Source organism: Molossus molossus, unplaced genomic scaffold (assembly GCF_014108415.1).
Source record: "Molossus molossus isolate mMolMol1 unplaced genomic scaffold, mMolMol1.p scaffold_m16_p_20, whole genome shotgun sequence".
NCBI classification, from domain to species: Eukaryota; Metazoa; Chordata; class Mammalia; order Chiroptera; family Molossidae; genus Molossus; species Molossus molossus.
In genome coordinates, this window is record NW_023425356.1 from 629,823 (window position 1) to 650,284 (window position 20,462).

The 20,462-nt window shown below is 43.9% G+C and overlaps 2 protein-coding genes across 5 annotated transcripts; one reads left to right on the forward strand and one right to left on the reverse strand.

Annotated features, from left to right (window-relative positions):
• The first annotated feature begins 811 nt into the window (after nt 1-811).
• On the forward strand, nt 812-14,281 carry ZNF322 (zinc finger protein 322). Of its 4 annotated transcripts, none has more exons than XR_004960907.1 (4): nt 812-909; nt 9,393-9,467; nt 10,053-12,946; nt 13,106-14,281. XR_004960907.1 is itself a non-coding variant. In XM_036272343.1 (4 exons), exon 4 carries the CDS (start codon nt 10,234-10,236, stop codon nt 11,458-11,460), a length of 1,227 nt encoding a protein of 408 aa, XP_036128236.1. In that variant the 5' UTR covers nt 812-909; nt 4,392-4,650; nt 9,393-9,467; nt 10,053-10,233; the 3' UTR covers nt 11,461-14,281. The 4 variants fall into 4 exon arrangements, 3 of the variants coding, with proteins under 3 accessions (XP_036128236.1, XP_036128235.1, XP_036128237.1); XM_036272343.1 differs by adding an exon at nt 4,392-4,650 and having other exon boundaries at nt 10,053-14,281; XM_036272342.1 differs by having other exon boundaries at nt 10,053-14,281.
• A 1,581-nt stretch (nt 14,282-15,862) lies between these two features.
• On the reverse strand, nt 15,863-19,386 carry ABT1 (activator of basal transcription 1). The gene is made up of 3 exons (XM_036272352.1): nt 18,962-19,386; nt 17,758-17,963; nt 15,863-17,601 (listed from the first exon to the last, which is right to left on the reverse strand). The coding sequence occupies exons 1-3, from the start codon at nt 19,200-19,202 to the stop codon at nt 17,221-17,223; spliced, it is 828 nt and encodes a 275-aa protein (XP_036128245.1). The 5' UTR covers nt 19,203-19,386; the 3' UTR covers nt 15,863-17,220.
• Nucleotides 19,387-20,462: the final 1,076 nt, after the last annotated feature.

Sequence of the window (20,462 nt, forward strand, 5' to 3'; positions counted from 1 at the left end):
CCCTCTGTCTCTCAGAAGGGCGGCTTAGCCATGGATTATACACACAATTTGGTCAATTCCATGTTGATTCCTTCCTTGTAATTGGCTACATTTAGACCTGGTTGGGTTCTAGTCAAACTCATCTGATTAAAGCTAGGTCTGCAATATACTGTTTCACTCCCCCCCCCCCCCCCCATTTATCCTTAGATAGAGCGGGAGGGAGAGAGAGAGAAACATCGACGCGAGAGGGACAACAGACACATCAACTGGCTGCCTGCCTCCTGCATGATCCTGACTAGGGCCGGTATCAACCACAACGAGGTACCTGCCCTTGGCCGAAATCGAACCCACGACTCATTGGTCCGCGGGCCGGCGGTCCAACCGCTGAGCCAAGCAGGCCAGGGCCTGTTGTACATTTAACCTTTAGCAAGAATGACATTTAGTAAGAACCCTCCACCTTGAGATCCTCCTCCTATCTAACACTTTGGGATCCTCCCTTTCCTCCTGGTCCCTTGGAGTGTTTTCCTCAGGGTTGGCGGCATCCATCTGCGCGACTCCACGTCTGCACCCAATTTCCTTCTCACAGCCCTTAAGAAAGAGAACAGAAGTTGGGAACTGCAGTGGACAGCCAGCTTCTCGTACATCCGGGCCTTGGCAGCCTGGGCCGCGCGAACCCCAGCCCCGCCCCTTCCTGGGCCCGAACCAGCCCCTTCCGGCCCAGCCCCCTTGACGCAGAGGCGGGGGGGTGGCGTACTGTCGCCGCGGGCCGGCGACCACGTGACCCGCGGGGCGGGGCTGCGCCGCCGCCTCCGGCCGGGCTGAAAGGGCTCGCGTTGCCGGCCTGGTCGGTGCGGAGGCGCCCTGAGGGCCCGGCCCCAGCTCCCGGCCCGGCGCACAGAGGGAGCTGTTCCGGGCGCTCGTCAGCCCCAGGTTTGCTTTCCCTCCTTGCCCGAGGGTGGGCCCTTCGTGCCACGGCCGCGGCGCCTGTGGCTGCCGGGAAACCCGGACCGAGTGTCCGCCAGTCACCGGAAGTGCGGCAGCCGCGGGGCGGTGCGGTGGCTGCGGGCGAACGGGTCGTGGGCCTTGGGGGGGCCGGGCCTGCGGGGTCGGGTTGGGGTGCGGCCGACCGGAGCCCCGCGGCCTCGGCCCTGGGAGCGGCCTTGGACCGCGCGCCCCGCGACCCTGGGGCCCCCGGAGCCCGGACTGAAAGGCAGTCAAGGAAAAGTTGAGCGAAGAGCAGCTCGGCGCGGTGGCCCCGTAGATCAGATCCGCGAACACTGCCAGGCACTCTCCTAAGCGATTGGCGCCTTTCGTGTTGGGGAAGAAGCTGAGGACTTTGATGTAGCCCTCCCCCTGTCTTTAATGCGGAGATTAGTTATGTTGCATTCGAATCTAGATGCGGGAGAATCTGTTGATTTATCACCCCATAGCCCTTTTTGTAAACCTGCATTACATATAACTGTTATATACACTTACCGGTGGTAGGAGAATGGGTTCTTGACCTTAGAGGTTGACATAGTACAAACAAAAAAACATTTAGCAGAAAGACAAAAATTAAGCAAAACAGGATTCAGGCTTTATTATGAAGTTAATAATTATCCAGAAGGACTCATGATATTTTGTCTTGAGCTGGTTGGGAAAGAACCAGTGGCAGGTAATTTTTGCAGGAGAAACAATGCAAGCAAAGGTGGGAAGAGGTAAGATAGGGCTGAAAGATGCCGACCAGACTAGGGAGAAAATGGGACCAATATTTAGATGTACAGCTCCAGAAAAATCACAAATTTCACAAAATGTTTAAATTGCTACTTTCTTCTTCTTCTTCCTCCTCCCCCTCCTCCTCTTCCTCCTCCTCCTCCTCCTCCTTTCTCTAAGAGAGGGAAGAATTGTCTGTTGTGAATAGCTATGGACTACAGACCTTTTGGAGTCAAAAGGAAGACAGTCTTGAGTCTTTGTTGTTATGGCAGGTGGCATACCAGGCTGTATGTTTCTATATAAATGTGATGGATTTTGGAGGGGGAGGAGAGGGGAACTTAGGACAAGAAGGAATGGAAGATAAATGGAAAAGGGGAATGGTCTTTTTTTAGCTTGTGAGATAGAGTGATGTAACTGGGTCCAATCCTACCAATTTAAGTGTATTTTATACTCCATTCCAAGATGCATATTCACAATAGGCTTACAGTAATTGCTTCTTGATTGATTTGAAGCCCCTCAAAAGGCAGTATGCCTGATGCTTAGGGAGGCTCAGGAGGCAGAAGATGGCAATTTAAATCCTGGCACTACTACCTACCTGTGACATCTTGGATAATTATTTAACTGCCCTGATCACCAGGCTATCTATCTGTAAGGTACAAACACTAGTATTAACACCAGCATTTTAGAGTTCTTGTAAAAGAGACAATCCATGTAATCAATGAAAATGAGTAAAATAATCCCTGACCTAGGTCCTGATAGGGTAAGAATGATCTGGTTTTTAGATGATGCTTTATGGAATTTGCTTGTCCCATATAGCCTTTAACAGTAAGGATAACTTTGAGCTTTGATGTTCTCTACTCAACTTGCTGTTTGGACTTTTATTGCCTGCCTGCTCATTCTGTGCACTCTGACCCTAGCCTTGGATGAGAGAACCAGTCTCTTCCTAGAAGGGGGTTCCCCGAAGCTAAACCTTGAAGGATACATTTAGGTTTGCCAGATGAACCAGCCAGGGCTACTAGCTTAGCTGGTTACATTGCTGCTGGGGTCCAAGGATGATGATGCCTTGTTTTGTTGTTCTGGTATTTATTCATTTATATTTTTCATCCACTCAACTTATGTATTCTAGATGCTAGGGATACTGCGGTGAACAAAAGACTAAGTCCTAACCCTAGTGGAAGTTATATTCTAGTAGAAGAGGGAAAGAAATTAACAAATATAAAATATATACCACAAAATTGGGTGATGGTAAGTGCTCTGCAGAAAAATAAAGCAGGATAAGGGGGCATGGCTGTGTGCTTCTTTTTGCAGAAGTAATTTTCAGTCAGACATTTGAATCAGATAAAGGAGCAAGCTGCCCAAGGGAAGAGCATTCCAGGTAGAAGGAGGAAGTGCAAAGGTTCTGAGGTGGCCGGTGAGGCTGTAGATAGGTGGGGTGCCACATTATACAGCTGTGAAAATTGTATTTATTCTGAGTATGATAGGAGACAAAGTATTTTGAACTAGGAAAGTGTATGGTCTTCTTAGAGTTTTGACAAGTAGACTTATTTTCCAGGTGCTGACATCTACAAGACCTAGATATGGACAAGAAAATTATTTCCAATTTTTTTCTTCTTAGTTTCCCACAGTTGTTGGCTACTTAGGGCAAATATACCCTGGGCTGATAACTTTAGGAAATACTCTGATTCATTTACAGATCAGAACCCTATATTTCTTCTCTATTCTTTTGACCTTAAGAGTAATACACATTTTCCCCCCATTTATCTTCAGATAGAGGGGGAGGGAGGAAGAGAAAGAGAGAGAGAAACATCAAAGTGAGCAAGACACATGGGTTGGTTGCCACCCACACAACCCCTACTAGGGCCGGGGACAAACCTAAACCAAGATACATGCCGTTGGCCGGAATTGATACCCAGGACTCTTTGGTCCATGGGCCAGTGCTCTAACCACTGAGCAAACCGGCCAGGGCAGTAATACACATTTTTAAAACCAAAATTCCCATAAACCCACCATCTTATATTACTATTTGTCTAGATGCCTGCATACCTTTGCTTAGTTGAGATTCTGGACTGTTCTTTTTCCTCTTAACATTTATCTGTAATTGTTTTTGTAGTTTTTACATAATCTTCATATTAGTCATTAACTTCCTGAGTTATTTTATTATTTATTTTTTAATTATTTTAAATGGGTTTTGAACAAGGCTTTACAGAAGAGACAGGCACAGAGGATGGACTCAATGAATGTTAGGGTTTTTTGTGCATGTGAAGATGTAATTAACAAAATAATAGAACCTGTCATTTATTGAGCACCTGTTGAGACCCAGACATTGAGCTGAACCCTCTGCTAACACTGTCTCAGTTCTCACAGCAACTCCTTGAGGCATGTAATTGTAGCTTACCTACTTTATTGAAGGATAAATTGAAGCCAAAGGACATTAAGTCACTACCCAAGTTCTCAGCTACAAAGGAGCGCAGTGGGAAGTTAAACCAAAATCTGATTTCAGAGTTTGAACGTTTCATTTTAACCAACACAGTATGCCAACTCTCAGCTACTATGTTCTTTAAAAAATAAAAAAAAAATACCTTATAATTTTTAAATGATTTGAGACTTACAAAAATGTAAAATAGTACAATGAAGGCCCATACACTCTCTGCTCATAGTTCCTAAGTGTTAACTATGTTTGCTTTATGATTATATCTCCTTGTTCCTCTCTATACACATAGATATGCCTTTACATCTGACTCAGCGATCCATTTTCTAGAAATTGACTCTGAAGATAAACCTCCGACAATATGAAATAAAATTATTCATCGTACCAATGTTTGTAATTTGAAAATATTTTAAACAACGGAAATGCCCATATGTAAGAAAGTGGTTGAATAAACTTGGTATATATCCACATACAATGGGGTATTATGCAGCTGTGAAAGAGAAAAAAGAAAATCTTTACCAACTGATGTGGAGTTATTTCCAGGATAAATGGTAAATTTTAAAAAGCAACAGTGTAAAAGTATGCCACATTTTGTGTAAGAATGTGTTGGATTTTGTTAGTAATTTTCACATCGATACTGAAATTGGACTGTAAATTTTTTATACTCTCATCAGGTTTAGTTATGAGTGTTAAACTTTTTTCACAAAAGAATTAGAAGTTTTTCTTCATTTTTACTGCTCTAGAAAACATTTATGAAGCATCGTTGTAAGCTTATTAGAATTGCCTTATGAAACAATCTAGGTCTAGTGTTTTTTGTAAGGTAATTCCTTAATAACTTTCTATTTATTCTGTGCATATTGGTGTTTTAAAACTTTCTAGATCTAGTGGGGTTTATTTGGGTAAATTGTGTTTCCTAAGGAAACAGTCTCACTTCATAGGTTATCAAATTTATTTGTGTAGAAGTCTACAAAGTGGCATGTGTATATGGGTTTGTTTGTTCTTTTTCTGTTCTGGTGTTTATTTATTCCTTATTCTTTATTATTTGTTTTGATTTACTTTATCTTGGCTTTTTAAAAAAATACTTTTATTGGTTTTTTTAGAGAGAGAGATAGAATCATTGATGTGAGAGAGAAATATCAATGGGCTGCCTCCTGCATGTCCCCTGCTGGGGATCTGGCCAGTAACCCCAGGCATGTGTTCTGACCAGAAATGGAACCGGGACCTCTCAGTCCATGGGGCCTCTCAGTCCATGGGACAGTGCTCAATCCACAGAGCCACACGTGCCAGGCTTTAATTTTTATTGATAAAAAGTATTTAAGACTATAAATATTCCTTTGACTACTGCTTTAAATTTATCCTACAGATCATAATATATAATATAGTCAATTATTAGCATTTAGGAATTCATTTAATTTTCCATTTTTCTGTTCACTAAATAGCTTTTTTTTATATTTCTTTTTTATTTCTTTTTGTTACTGATGTTTCTCTTTTTTTTCCCTGTTGACACCCTCCTCCCCACCCCGCCACCCCGAACCCGTCTTTGTTGTCCATGTCCATCGGTTATGCGTTAATACATATAAGTTCTGTGGTTTATCTCTTCCCACCCACCACCCCCACTTCTGAGGATTGTCAGTCTGTACCCTAATTCCATGTCCCTGGGTCCACCCTGTTCCTCAGACTGTTATGTTCATTATATTCCACAAATAAGTGAGATCATGTGATATTTGTCTTTTTCTGCTTGGCTTGTTTCGCTCAGGATACTTTCCAGGTCCCTCCATGTCGTCTCAAAGGATACGAGATCTTTCTTTCTTACAACTGCATAGTACTCCATTGTGTAAATGTGCCACAGCTTTTTTATCCATTCGTCTACTGATGGACACTTGGGCTGTTTCCAGATCTTAGCTACTGTAAATAGTGCTGCTATGAACATGGGGGTACATATATTCTTTCTGATTGGTGTTTCAGGCTTCTTAGGGTATATTCCTAGAAGTGGATCACTGGGTCAAATGGCAGTTCAATTTTTAATTTTTTGAGGTAACACCATATTGTTTTCCATAGTGGCTGCACCAGTCTGCATTCCCACCAGCAGTGTACTAGAGTCCCCTTTTCTCCACACTCTCGTCAACACTTGTTTGATGATTTGTTGATGGCGGCCATTCTGACAAGTGTGAGGTGATACCTCATAGTCATTTTAATTTGCATCTCTCTGATGATTAGTGATGTTGAGCATTTCTTCATATGTCTCTTTGCCATTTGTATGTCCTGTTTGGAGAGGTGTCTGTTTAGCTCCTCTACCCATTTTTTTTTTTTTTATCCTCACCCGAGGACATTTTTCCATTTTTTTTTGTACAGACAGAGTGGGAGGGAGAGAGAGAGGAAGAGAGAGAGAGGAAAACATCGATGTGAAAGGGACACATCGAGTGGCTGCCACCCGCACGACCAAACAGGACCGGGGACAAACTGCAACCAACGCACATGCCCTTAGCGGGAACCAAATCCAGGTCTCTCCGGACCGCAGGTGGACGCTCTAACCGCTGAGCCAAACTGGCCAGGGCAGCTACCCATTTTTTTAATTGGGTTTTTTGTCTTCCTTTTGTTGAGTTGTATGAGCACTCTATATAGTTTGGAAATTAACCCCTTATCTGATGTTCATTGGCAATTATGCTGAAGAGCTGTTTTAATAGTTGATTCTTCCTCGTAGGAGGGTGGTTTGGTATTTGGCTTTCATTCCACTTTGCTTGATATTGTGAATAGAAGCCCTACTTTTATTATTTCTCATCGTGTTCCTTTCTCATCCCTTGCATAGTGTTCCTTTTTCATCCCTTTATTTTCAGCCTTTCTGAACCACTTTGTTTTAGGTGTCGTGTATTTAGCACATTGGGTCTTGCTTTGTAAGCTATGGTAGAAATCACTTTTAATAGGTGAGTTCAACTCTTTTACATTTATTGATGTGATAGATACGTTTGGTCTCATCACTGCCATATTTTTTATCTACTATTTGTCCTGTTTTTTCCTACATGATGTGTTTTCATTTAAATTTTTTTTAGAATGTTTGATTTTTGTTGTAATGGTTACCTTTGTACTTAGACCTTTTTTAATGCCTTGAGTCCCGTTTTCTTATTTAACCTTTAATTATCTGTTTTTCCAGTTTTTAATGGTGTTCTTTAACCTGCCATTAATGCAGTGATCAGTGAGGTTATTTCACTGTTTTATTCCTCTTACTTTTCCCTTTCTAGTTGAATTGTTTTGATTTTATTAGAACATAAACTATTTTACACGATAGCTAATTCAGCAGCATATTACCACTTTGCTGTTGTGGTAAAAATTTGGTTTTGTTTTAAGAGTAGATGGCGCCCTGGCTGGTTTGACTGAGCGGTTAGAGTGTCAGCCTGTGGTCCAGAGAGACCCAGGTTCGGTTCCTGCTAAGGGCATGGACCTCGTTTGCAGTTTGTCCCTGGCCCTGGTTGGGTTGTGCAGGAGGCAGCCACTCGATGTGTCCCTTTCACTTAGATGTTTCTCTCTCTCTCTCTCTCTCTCTCTGTCTCTCCCTCTCCCTCTCCCTCTCCCTCTCCCTCTCCCTCTCCCTCTCCCTCTCCCTCTCCCTCTCCCTCTCCCTCTCCCTCTCCCTCTCCCTCTTCCTCTCCCTCTCCCTCTCCCTCTCCCTCTCCCTCTCCCTCTCCCTCTTCCTCTCCCTCTCCCTCTCCCTTTCTTCCACTCTATCTGAACAAAAAATAGAAAAATATATTCGGTGAGGATAGGAAAAAAAAAACAAAACTGGATGGCATTTCTAGAAGACTGGGAAGTTAGATTGTGCATTTTTAAATTTTCCTCCATCTTAAAGGACCTTACATTTCCCTTTGTTCCTTTTCTCCTTGGCTCTGAGGTGCACAGGGTTCCTCCACTTTCCTGTCTACTCTCCTCTTTCCTAAGACTTGTGATTCCAGGAGCCCCTCCTCTGTGTGCATGCTAAGTCTCTTCCTTGTATCCTGCTTTGATCAGAACTCTTTAAAAATTAATTTGTACTTAGAGTGGGTTTTCTCTTTTTGAGACTGAGCTTTAGATGAGTTCTGCCACTGGCAGCTCTGCTCTGTTTTGTTTTCTGTCTGCTGACTAAAGTCAGTTTTGTTTTGTTTTTTTTAATTGATTTTGGAGACAGAGGAAGGGGGAGAGAGAGAGAGAGAGATAGAAACATCGATGAGAGAGAACATTGATTGGCCACCTCCTGCATGTTCCCCACTGGGGATTTGGCCCACAATCTGGGCATGTGCCCTGAACAGGAATTGAACTGGTGACCTCTTGGTGCATGGGTCAACGCTCACCCACTGAGCCACACCGGCTGGGCTGAAGTCAGTTTGAAGTCACTGGCATGGAAGCCCATAGCATAGGTTTTCTGAAAAATCCCAGCTGAATTATTTTACTGCAACTTCTGCAATTCGACCTGTATTGAGTTCAGGCCAGCGGATACATAAGAGGACAGAAAAATAGTTAACTCACTTCAGGTTGGGTTGTGCTCCCATGATCCTATTATCTTAGTGCTCTTGACTCTGATTCAGAGTCCCCACCATTGCTCCATACCTTCCATGCAGGGTTCAGAGTTGAGCTTTATGGGATAGCCGGCTGGCATGTGCTCACTCCGTCTTTCCTGGAACCAGAACCATGAAACGTGTCATGGCGGCCATGGACTAAATGTATGTCCCATGCTGTCTGCATCTGAGTGGCTCTGGTTTTCCTTCTGGTCCTCAATCGCAGAGAGGTTGTTGGGGGAGCTGAAAGTCTGGTGACCTGGAGCAGGCAGGTTAGAGCTGCTGAGGGAAGAAATCAGTGGACAGGTCTAACTCCTTATGCCCACAGTGAACTACATCCTGAGTTGTTTGTGACTGAAATATAAATTAGTCTAGTCTGTTTTAAATTGTGAGTGACCATAGTGGTGGCCATAACCTGCCCTGCAGTGAAGGTGGAGGTGTGTCTTCCCCAGGGACACTGTGGTCCCTGAAGTACTTCAGACCAGGGCAGCTTGCACTCCTGCGTGAAGATGATGTCTTAGTGATTCAGCAAGGTTGGTGTTAGGGGCCCTTTTCTGCAATGCTGTTATACTCCCAAGGGTGGCTTATAGATTCTTTCTTGTCCTTTTTCTTCAGAGTCATATAGGATGGCAGGGATTGTATAAGAAAACCCATCTGCTCTTTTTAAGGGAACTTCACCTGTTTTCAAGTTGTTTGAGTGAAATGATGTAGTAGTGCTAAATCCTCTCATTTATGACTATTTATCCTTTTCTTGTCCTTCTGTTTTACAGAATTGGATCTTCCTTGAGAAATCACATTCTCAGGACCAGGAAATAAATGCTGCTTTTCCTCCATTTACATTCTAGGTGAGCTCCAGTTTCCTCAGTCTTTTGAAATGTACCTCTTTCTTCTAAATTACATCTCATCAGACCAGCTCCCACTTTGTGGCATTCAGCCCCTGTTCTTTACCTGATAAAGACAGAAGTAGAACTGCAATACACTGCTTATTAAGCACCAACTATATACCTGAACTGCTCTGTGTACTAGGGAAAGAGCAGCAATCAAAACAGACATCATGCCATATTCCAGCTGTAGACAGCAATTACATATGGCACTGGATTGGGTGATACATGGTGTGGAGAAAAATAGCAGCAAACGGGGCAGGGAATGCTGGGGCAGGCACTACTTAGCCAGAGTGACGGGAAGAGGAAGAACCTGGGTTTGAGATCACCCAGGTCAGTGAAGGAAATAATTATCCCTAGAACTTTCCATATGAATTGCCGATTGGCTTGATCTTGGCAGAGAGAGAAACTAATTGATTTCAGTCCCTGAAAAACCAAGGCACTTAGGGACCCTGATGCAGAATTCTGTCTTTTCTACAGTGGTTTTAATTTTGAGCATTCTTTTCTTAGTTATAGGAATATAAATAATATTTCTTCTTTGTCTCACAGTGTTGGAAATGCTGAGTAAAGAATTAGTATATATGATGCTGGAAACTTTTAGAGATGAACAGTTCATAACTCAAAGGCCTAAAACAGGTGTATCGTTCAAGTTCTTATCAGGAAAACGACAATGAAGAAGAAGATGGGTCAAGACGACCAGTGGAAAACTCCCTAGAAGAGAGCCATAGAAATGTGCACTTCAGAAAAGAGAGCTAATCAGAGAACTCGGAGAAGGAAAATATATCATGTATGCCCTCAGAAGGGTCAAAAGATTTTCATTCATGTGCATGAGATTACTCAAATAGATGATCAACTATACCAGTGCCTTGAACGTGAGAAAAACCTCTGTGAGAACTTAGCTCTTATTATGTGTGAGAGAACCTACACTGGAGAGAAACCTTATCAATGTGATATGTGTGAGAAAACCTTCATCCAGCGCTCAGATCTCACTTCACACCAGAGGATCCACAATTATGAGAAACCTTATAAATGTAGCAAATGCGAGAAGAGCTTCTGGCACCACTTAGCCCTTTCAGGACACCAGAGAACACACGCAGGTAAAAAATTCTATACGTGTGACATTTGTGGCAAGAATTTTGGACAGAGCTCTGATCTGCTTGTCCACCAGCGAAGCCACACAGGTGAGAAACCATATCTGTGCAGTGAGTGTGATAAATGCTTCAGTCGAAGTACAAACCTCATTCGGCACCGAAGAACTCACACTGGCGAGAAACCATTTAAGTGTCTGGAGTGTGAAAAAGCTTTTAGTGGGAAATCGGATCTCATTAGCCACCAGAGAACTCACACTGGTGAAAGGCCCTACAAATGTAATAAGTGTGAGAAAAGTTATCGACACCGTTCAGCCTTCATTGTTCATAAAAGAGTTCATACTGGAGAGAAACCCTATAAGTGTGGTGCCTGTGAGAAATGCTTTGGCCAGAAATCAGACCTTATTGTTCACCAGAGAGTCCATACAGGGGAGAAGCCCTATAAATGCTTGGAATGTATGAGAAGTTTTACTCGGAGTGCCAACCTAATCAGGCACCAGGCAACTCACACGCACACTTTTAAATGCCTTGAATATGAGAAAAGTTTCAGCTGTGGCTCAGACCTTATTGTGCATCAAAGAATTCACATGGAAGAGAAACCACGTCAGTGGTCTGCATGTGAGAGTGGCTTCCTCCTAGGCATGGGCTTTGTTGCACAACCGAAAATGAGAACTCAAACAGAGGAGCTGCATTATCAATACAGTGTGTGTGATAAAGGCTTCCGCCAGAGCTCAGCCCTCCTTCAACATCAGACAGTCCACATTGGTGAAAAACCATATATCTGCAATGTGGGTGAGAAAGGGCATGAGTTCACTCCTCCGCGTGCATCAGAAGCATCACAACCGTCTTGGCCAGACAAGAAATTATAACACCATAAAAAAATATATGAGTCAGAGAGCTCATTAAGATGAAAAAACTCTAGGCAAATCTTAGATTTTTCTAAGAGCTCAGACTTGAGTGGGGACCAGAGAATCTGCAATTGTAGGATGTTGTGAAATGGTTTGTCCAGAGAGCTGTCTTAACAGAATACCTATCATTCACTCCGAGAAACCTTCAGAGGCCTTGAGGTTTGGAAAACCTTTAGTTTGAGCTCACATCTGATCACCCACAAGGGGACTTGTACCGGTGGGAAACCTTGCAGGTGCAGAGAGCTTCCGAGCAGTGCTCACTCCTCTCCTTCCTAGGGAATTTGCACCAGAAGACAATGCCCTTGGTGTGAACAGCGCTTCAGACAGTACGCACAAGCTCGCTGGACATCAGAAAGCCCACACTCGGGAGAAACCCCAGCAAGTGAAAAAAAAAAAGCTTCCAACAGAACTATAACTTTCTTAACCATTAAAGAAGCCATACTGGTGAAAAGTTAGGTATTTGTCTTGAGTGTGGCAAAAGAATTAGATGGATTCTTCTTGGTTTGCAACAACTACAAAACAATCTGCAAAGAGACCTTATGAAGTCTGAGTGAGAAAAGCTGTCAATGATCAGGTCTTTGGGAACACCAGGGAACTCACACGAGTGGAAAAGCCCATAAATACCTTGAGTCTGATAAAAGCCTTCCTAGAAACCTCTACCTTTGGGCCCCAAAGAACCTACTCTGCAGAGAATTTTGCTCTAGTGAGACATCTAATTGTGGACTGTGTACATATACTAGGTATGAGAATAACCGTGCTCATAGTTAGCTGACCCGTAGGGTGGAGGTGACTTTAATGAGTATGTAAACATTTGTTAGACACCCAGAAGCTTGTGGGAGGAGCTCGGGCAGGTCAGAGCAGACTGATGGGAAACTCAGGTAAAGATGCTTTTCTTTTATCGGAACCACTTAATTGATGATTGCTTTACTTTTTTTTTTTAATTTGGAAATCCAATAAAGGAAAGGACTGTGCCCTTGTGATAAGACGGTGTGGCATGTGTTACTCCTGGGGAAAGGAGAATACTGACTTTGCCTCTTGATTTTTAATTTGTTATTTTAAATTCTTGGCCAGATTGGGGACTGGTGTTTTGATGGTAGCTTGGAAAACTTGCTGTTAGTCAAAAGAACTAAGCAGTAGGGAGGAATTATCCTGGTTCTGAACTCCCAAGTTTCCCCTTTGGAAGGCCAACCTATAAAGATGCAAAATACCCAGCGTTTTACTTGGTGTGGGTTGAGGCATACCCTCGAAGTTTCCTTTCCCTAAAATGTTTGAGTATCACTGGTATTTGAAATTTCTGCTCTAGAGATTCATCTCTTCAACTCAGAAATGCAGATTCCAAGATAACAGTTATGATGTTGCTGGTGTCCACATTTTTGTGACTTCATGCCAATGATAATATATCCTCATCAGCTCTGTGCAGAATGTCTGAGTGAAGACTGGAAGAAAGGTTAGGCCTTCGCAGTAGAGTAACACACTGTGCTGTTAATGGAGGAGCCTTGCTTCTTGGTTTTGACTATCCTGACTCCAAAGCTGGAGTTTTTACTTCATTATCCTGCTGTTTATAGCAAATTCAGTCCCATAATGATATGCCTTTCATTTATTACAGTACTGCTAAGAAAAGAGAGAATACTTTTTATTCCCAGGGAAAGGATTATAATCACCACAATATAAGGTATTTATTTGATTTGAAATCTAGGATTCTAAATGCTTGAAGGGAAAAGTAGTTGCCAAATTCATCAGAAGTTTGAGGATGAGTACTTATCTCCAGTTTAACAGAATAATTATTATAGTTAACATTCTCCAGAAGTACTGTAATTAATCCAGGAATCGGTAAATGGACACTTCTGAGGATTTTTCCCCCTCAGATTAATAAAAATATTTAAGATTCACGCAGTGTTTGGGACTAGACTGGTGAATAAGTATCGTGTTGCTTGTCTGGTTGATCGGAGCGAATCCTTGGTTGAACTCAGGATTGTTGGCCTCGGACTCATGGAGGTGGCCAGCGGCTGCTTTGTGTGTGGCTCTAAGCTGTGATCCTAGTGACTGGCTGATGATAGTCTTATGGTCAGTGGGTATAGTTCATTGTGATAGTAAGGAATCTGATTCTAGGGTGTTTTTTCTTTTAGCAAACAGATCCTGGAAGGTGGTTCAATCTGATGTTTGTTTTCATAAATAGTTCTTATACCATGAAAAATTGCCCAGTATGGTACATACAAGATATATTTGTTTTTCTTTGGGGGGGAAATGATGCCTATGGCTAGTATATGTTTGGTAATTGTAACACTAAAATAGTATGGGTGTATGGCATTTGGTGGTGTTGAAATTAGTCCTGTGGCTACTTGTTAGTCATTAGAGAGAACTTGCAGAAGGGGACAGAGTTGGTATCATTGGCAGGGTAATGACTTGACCCTTCTTTCAGTTAATCTCACTGGTAACTGTCTCTAGTCTTCAATTAAAGATGGACCATCCCTCGCAGAACTTTGTGGGAATGAAAAGGTCCTAGGTCTTTTAACCATGGGGAAAAGGTGATGGTATTATTCTGATAGCGTAACCTGAGGTTGGAGAGGACCACTTGGGAGCCTGTAACCAAAACTAGAAGGTAACTTCTGGGATGGATGGAGGTTCTCTTGAAACAATGCCAACCTAGATCTACCTCAGGTAAGTAGTTAGAGTAACTTTCAACATTTCAGACCAAACGAGACACTTGTATTCCATGTATTCCCATGCTTTAATGTTTTTATTTTCCCTTGGTTCTTAAATAAACATGTTCTGAAAAACTCCATTTTGTCTCTGTTGTACTAAGAAAAAAGCTTTCTCCTACATTTGCATTAGAATAAAGCACATATTCATGAATCCTTTCACAATATGTCATACAATTTAGCACAATGCTCTTAAATATCTTACAGTTTTGTCAATTATACCGCAATAAAGCTGAAGGAAAAAAATACTCAAGTGGACATTCATGTGGCCGAGTTCTGGTGATCGTGACAGTCACTGGACAATCTCTAGAATTCTAGGAGTTTCTGGTACGAAGGCCAAGAGTTAGTGAAACCTGGAAGAAGTGTGGTCTGTGCTCTCTGGGCAGTGGGCCCTTTTGGAGTCTTTGCACTGCATGATATAAACAGCACAGGGAGCAGTTAACAGTTTTATCTGACCATTTTGGCCAAAATTCAGTAACAACTAATGCTCCATTAATGACCCATGTGGAATCTAGTACCCTTGTTAATCACAGATGTTAAACACATGCAGGTTTCTGAGAGAACGAAACCTAGAATATTGGCCTCTAGAGCAGCTCAATTATGCTCAGCTACACTTTCCCCTGCTCCACTGCCCGGGCAGGTGCTAGTACTATTGCATCAGTATGAGAACATGAAAACACCTACGGTGAGACCTTTTTTCCCCACATTAAAAAAAATGATTGAGAGAGGGAGAAACATTTGTTGTTTCACTTATTTATGCACTCATTGGGTCAATTCTTGTACGTGCCCTGAAGGGGCTGAACTCAAAACCTTGGCCTCTTGGGAGGATCCTCTAACCAACTGAGCTACCTGGCCAAGGCTTTCTCCCATTTTTAATGAAAATTAATTTCAGCTAGAGTTGATGCCCCCCATGTAACTCTCCAGTCACATCACTCACCTTTCTTGCCATTCTGGTCACCATTCCTAGGAATGGTCTATTTTGATAAATATGTATGTATAAAAATCATATGACAGGAAATTTGGGGGGAGGGGGCGGTTAACCTCACCAGAGGATATTTTTTTCCATTGAGTTTTAGAGAATGGGAGGGAGAGAAATTTCAGTGTGAGACACATCTAACCGCTAAGCTAAACCAGCCAGGGCAACATGAATAAATGTTTGCTTGATACTATCCTCTCCGTAGAATGCTTAAACTTGCATTTTTCGGTTTTTAATTAACCTGTTTAAGTTCATTCATGTGAACTTCTAAACACTTGTAAGTATTCCCCTATATAACATCAACTTACCTACCTGTGCCCTTATTGGTAGAAATTTGAGTTGATGTATGTCAATACAAACTGCAGAGAATACTTACCCATCCCTGTGTAGTTGTGTTCTTAGTAATGAGACAAAACGTCTTTTATGTTTATTGCCCACATGTATTCCTACTTTAATGCACTGTCTTTCATATCTGTGGTGTCTTTATTGGGTGTATCAGGCAGGGTGCTATTTATTTTTATATACAGTATCATGCTCAAATCAGCAATGAAACCAATTTTATGGAGACATGTTGAAATTATGTTACCTACAAATAATGTCAATTTTCTTTTTCCACTTGATTTTTGTCTCTATCACCAGGATTTTTGGACAATATATGAATAGTGGTGGTAACAACATACCTTCATTCATACTGATTTTAATTAGAATATTTTAAATGTTTCATAATTAAAATTGAGATTTGTATTAAGATCTTCCTGGATGCCCCTTATTTGGTAGAAGAAACATTTTTATCATTGTATTACTAAGGGTTTTTATCGTGTAGAATATTACATTTAGTTAAACTTCATCTTCCACCTCTTTATTTATCCAGCTTTGATACCTGGGTTCTGATTGTCAATCTCTGAGGCTGTGTGCAGACTTCTCAGTACGGTTTCCAGTCCTTGGTTTACACTGATCGCCTCTGGGGCTGCTCTGCATGCTGTCCGTCTTAGCCCCAACACAGAGGTGCACCTGAGGGGAATCACTGTGCCCACTACCTCCTAGGTTTTGCCGACCTTTGCAATAGTTTCAACCCAACACTTCACCCTGGGAGCTTTGTTTGCCACTGTAGTTCACTGGGCTCTTCTAGACTTCTGTTCACCTTTCAGGAACAATCTGGAAAAGTTAAAAATGACCCCATCTCTTCAGACTGTGATCAGGAATCAGCTCCAGAGGTTAAGAGCCTTCCAGACAGTGTCACCATGCCCTCCCGCGGCCCCTCTACCCCTTACATACCACACATACATCGTGATGCCTGAAGCACCTCTGTGCATTTATTCCTTACATATCTCCCTTGTCCTAGTGGTCTATGAGATCCTTAATGCCAGGGACCATGTGTTGTTATGTACTGTTACTCACATCCTCATATAGTGACTTAGTAAATAATGAATTAAACAAATAGTTGATAAATGGGCTAAAAAAATAGAAAAGGTGCAGGTTAAATGGGTTCTGAGACCAGACCAGATGGAGTGAAGATGAGGAAATGGGACACAGGAGACAGAAGTTGTAACTTATCCAACACCCTGCCAAGCAAAACTACAAAGTTGTAATGTATTTATATTTTTTATATATATATATTTTTTCTATACACTTGGAAGGTGGTTCCCAAGCTAGTCCCACCCCTTTAACCCCATCCCTGTTAATCTTTTCTAAATGAAAAGGATATGGCTGCTGCTCATACCTGTGATTGGTAAACACCTGCCTGGAATAGCCATTATCATTCTAGCTCAATATAAGGCTCTTCCTGGGCCCAGGAAGTGGGATTTTTAGAAGGCCCCAGAGGGCTGGAGGTAGGCAGCCAAGAATCAGATAAGACAGAACAGGCATCTACTACCAACATGAGTTAGGCGCTTAGCCAGACATTTGCAGGAGTTGGGCAGGGGAGAGAGATCCACCTCTAGACACTCACCAGAGACTCCTGGTCTGAGAAACAAACTGCCTGAATAGTCATTATCAGGTAGACAGAACTCTGGCCTGAGCTAGGAGGTGGAGGGGACTCCCTGCCCCTTATGAATCCCTGAACATCTTGGGGTCCCTCATGCTCTCTGAGGGTGGTGGGCCTCCAAAGATCCTGGCAAGGAGTCCTCGGTTGGAGCGGGCCTGGTCTTGAGCATGGGCCAGGCGAGCCCGTACACGACCCCCTGGATGAGCTGCCTTCCGGGCCCTCAGTTCTTGTTCAGTAGGACGCTGGGCAAAGGCCCAAGAGCCATTTGGGCGGGAAGAGTCCCCATCAGCAGCAAGGAAGTGCTTCCCCCGCTCCACACTTCGAAGATAGAAGTCAGTCTCACGCTTGGCCTGGGCAACCTCAGCTCTCAAGCGCTGCCTGCGCACCTGGCGCTCAAAAGCAAGATGCTCGCTGAGGTGGGACCAGGTGAAACGATGCAGATACTGCAGACAGAAAAACAAAAACAGATCTAGGTAGGACAGGTCTTTGAATGAGAGAAGATGGAAAGGGGCAGGGCCAACAAGAGGTCACATAGGTGCCAGGGATGGGGCTGGGAAGGTAGGAGGCTGAGAGACGTTGCTGACAAGCCTACCCCTCACCTTGAGGTTCCATAAGTCGTAACGGAAGGGGCTGCGCCTGCGGGAACCCATGGGCGTGTTGTGCAGACTAGCAGCCACACGCTTGGCTACTCGCTTGTCCCGGAACTCTACCCAGCCCTCCGTGTAGTCCTTGCTATACTTGGACTGCTTTTTCCCTCCGGTGGCCGAGGCTGCTGCTGCCTTCTTCTTGCGCCGCACAAATCCATCTGTGTGCCAAAGACAGAACAGTGGTCATAAAGATAGACCAGCACCCACTCACTGCATCACCCACATGCCGCGTTCTGAAAACCTGCCCACGAGCCAGGATCCCACCTCAAGGTCTTTGGCAGAAAGGAAGTTGAGAACTACAAAGTCCACACTCTTTCTCCTTACATCTAACTCAATCCTTCCTCAGTGTCAACTCCTATCAAAATATAAAGGGCGCCACCTTAAACTGGAGCTGGAGCTGACATCCCAAAGGAACTACTTTGCACATTTATGCCTCAAACCTTTGGATGTTTAAAGAGGGAAAAATAACCTGTGGGCTGGGCCTAAAACAACTTTGTGCCCCAAAAAATTATGTGCAAAGTTAACAAGTAAGCAAATATAATTACTACTGGACTGAAAATTAAAAGCATCGTTCAGAATTATCATCACGATGTCATGTTATCTGCACCAATAGTAATGCCTCTCTTCTACTGATGAAATTGTCCTTTCTCTGCCTCATAAATACCCCTTGTGTTTGTCTCCTAATGAGAACACTATTTGGGCTTCTGCCTGACTCAGTGCTTTCCAAATAGCTGTTCTTATTGATCCCAAATAAATGCTTGTTGCTTCTCACTTTAAAAGGCCTTTAATTTGGGGGGTTAACACTCCTTAATTAGGTCTGCTCTAAATGTTCTATTTAAAACCCACAAAGGCCCCAACGCCGATTCCAATTAGTGCCTGCTGGGGAGTTGGGGGGGGGGGGTACTGTCTCTTCACCTGGCTCCCAATGACAAAGGAATGTCTTCAGTTTTGTACAAAGCCACTGGGTTTTATTCAGGGAGTACTCATTTACGAACCAGCAAATTCAGACCAGAAAAGAGCGGTGAGAGGAGGCAAGACTGAAATCCAAATCAGCTCTCGGAGGATAGGCCTACAAGGCTACCGCCCCACCCAGGCCCCTACGAGACCTGCACACATTACGGACTTATCCCCCAGCGTCTCGGACCCAAGCACTTACCTTCCGGCTGGAAGAAGACGCGCCCCACCTCACCGTAGGCGCTGAGAAGGTTCCGTAGGTGCAGAGGCCGAAAGCGAGGCGGGATGTGGCCCAGGTACACAATGCCTGGCACCACTCGCTTCTTGGCACCGCCAGCCGCCTCTTCAGAGTCCTCCTGTTCCTCCTCCGCCTCTAGTTCCCGGTCTCTCCCTTCCAGAGGTTCCTGCTCTGAGGCTTCCTTTTCCAATTCCTCTGCCTCCATGTTTGACGAAACGTGAAGCACGACAGCCGAAAAACGCCGCGCCCTGTGACGCGCGCTGCGTGCGACGCCTGGGGCGAGAGGCGGGGCCTACGTGGGTGCCGACCAATGAAAATTTCAGGCCTAAAGCAGGGGGCGGAAGTGCGACCCCAGTCAGCGAGAGATTGAAACCGACAGAGCAAATCAGAGGCTCAGAAAAGCGACATTAGCCTGACTTCTGGGCTAGAGAGGCTGACCGGAAGCGGCGCACCGGAGAAAGCCGATTCCTAAATGTAATACACCCTGCAGAACGCCATATGCGACGTAAAATGGCGCGATACCAAAGGCTTTTGCAGGACTTGGGAGTGGCTGGAGTGTCTTCTGTGATGACAGTGTAGGCACGGCTGCATGAATAGCAGGCACCACCTTATTCAGTTCTCTGCAGTCCACTGTCATTCTCCAGGAGCCTCCGGCTTTCTTACCCGCCACACTGGGCTGTTAAAGGGGATGTGTGCAGAGTGCACCGATGCCCACATGATGGCGTTCCTGAACCGTTTCCCGGTTCCTTGTGTCTTCCCAGTAAAAGTTATTGCCTGTCATTACCTTCCCTGGAGGTAAACTAAGGGGCTCCCCGTTGGCACTGCCTCTCAGCACTGATTTTATTACTCGTATTTGGAGGCTGAATTCCCCGGTAGAGGTTTGCAAAGTCTGACTTTGTAAAATGTCAATGCCCATTATGTTCTCTGGGACTGGGGAGTGAAGACCTCATACGGTGGGATCCGGACCAAACGCATCACTCAGTTCAGTCAGCCATGATAAAGCTCCGTGGATCTGAGCGATGGGATGGGGCCTCTACTTTCATTCCAATTCTACACCTGCACTCCTAATGGAACCATGAAAATAAACAGGCAGAGGCCAAACTGAGTTTTGTGGCTGGGTAAATACTGACCAGAGAAGAGTGGAGAAAGCACCCAGGTGATGGTGAGAATCAAGGCAAGGCTGACATTGAGGCTCTTTGAGAAAACACCCAAGTTCTGAACTCTCTTGTCTAAGATGAGGGGTGAGAGCGGTGTGTTCTTCCCACAGAAAGTTATCCACTTTTAGTCAGCTCTGATTGCAATAAAAAAGCAGAAATAAAAATAAGCATTAGGACGTTGTAAGGATCTGGGAAGGTGCTCCCTGCATGCCTTGCAGAGCATAGGGACAGAGTCCCTTTCTTAAATAAGATGTTCCACCATCTCCACTTTAATTTTGATCCTCTTGCTCCAATTTCAACAAGATTAG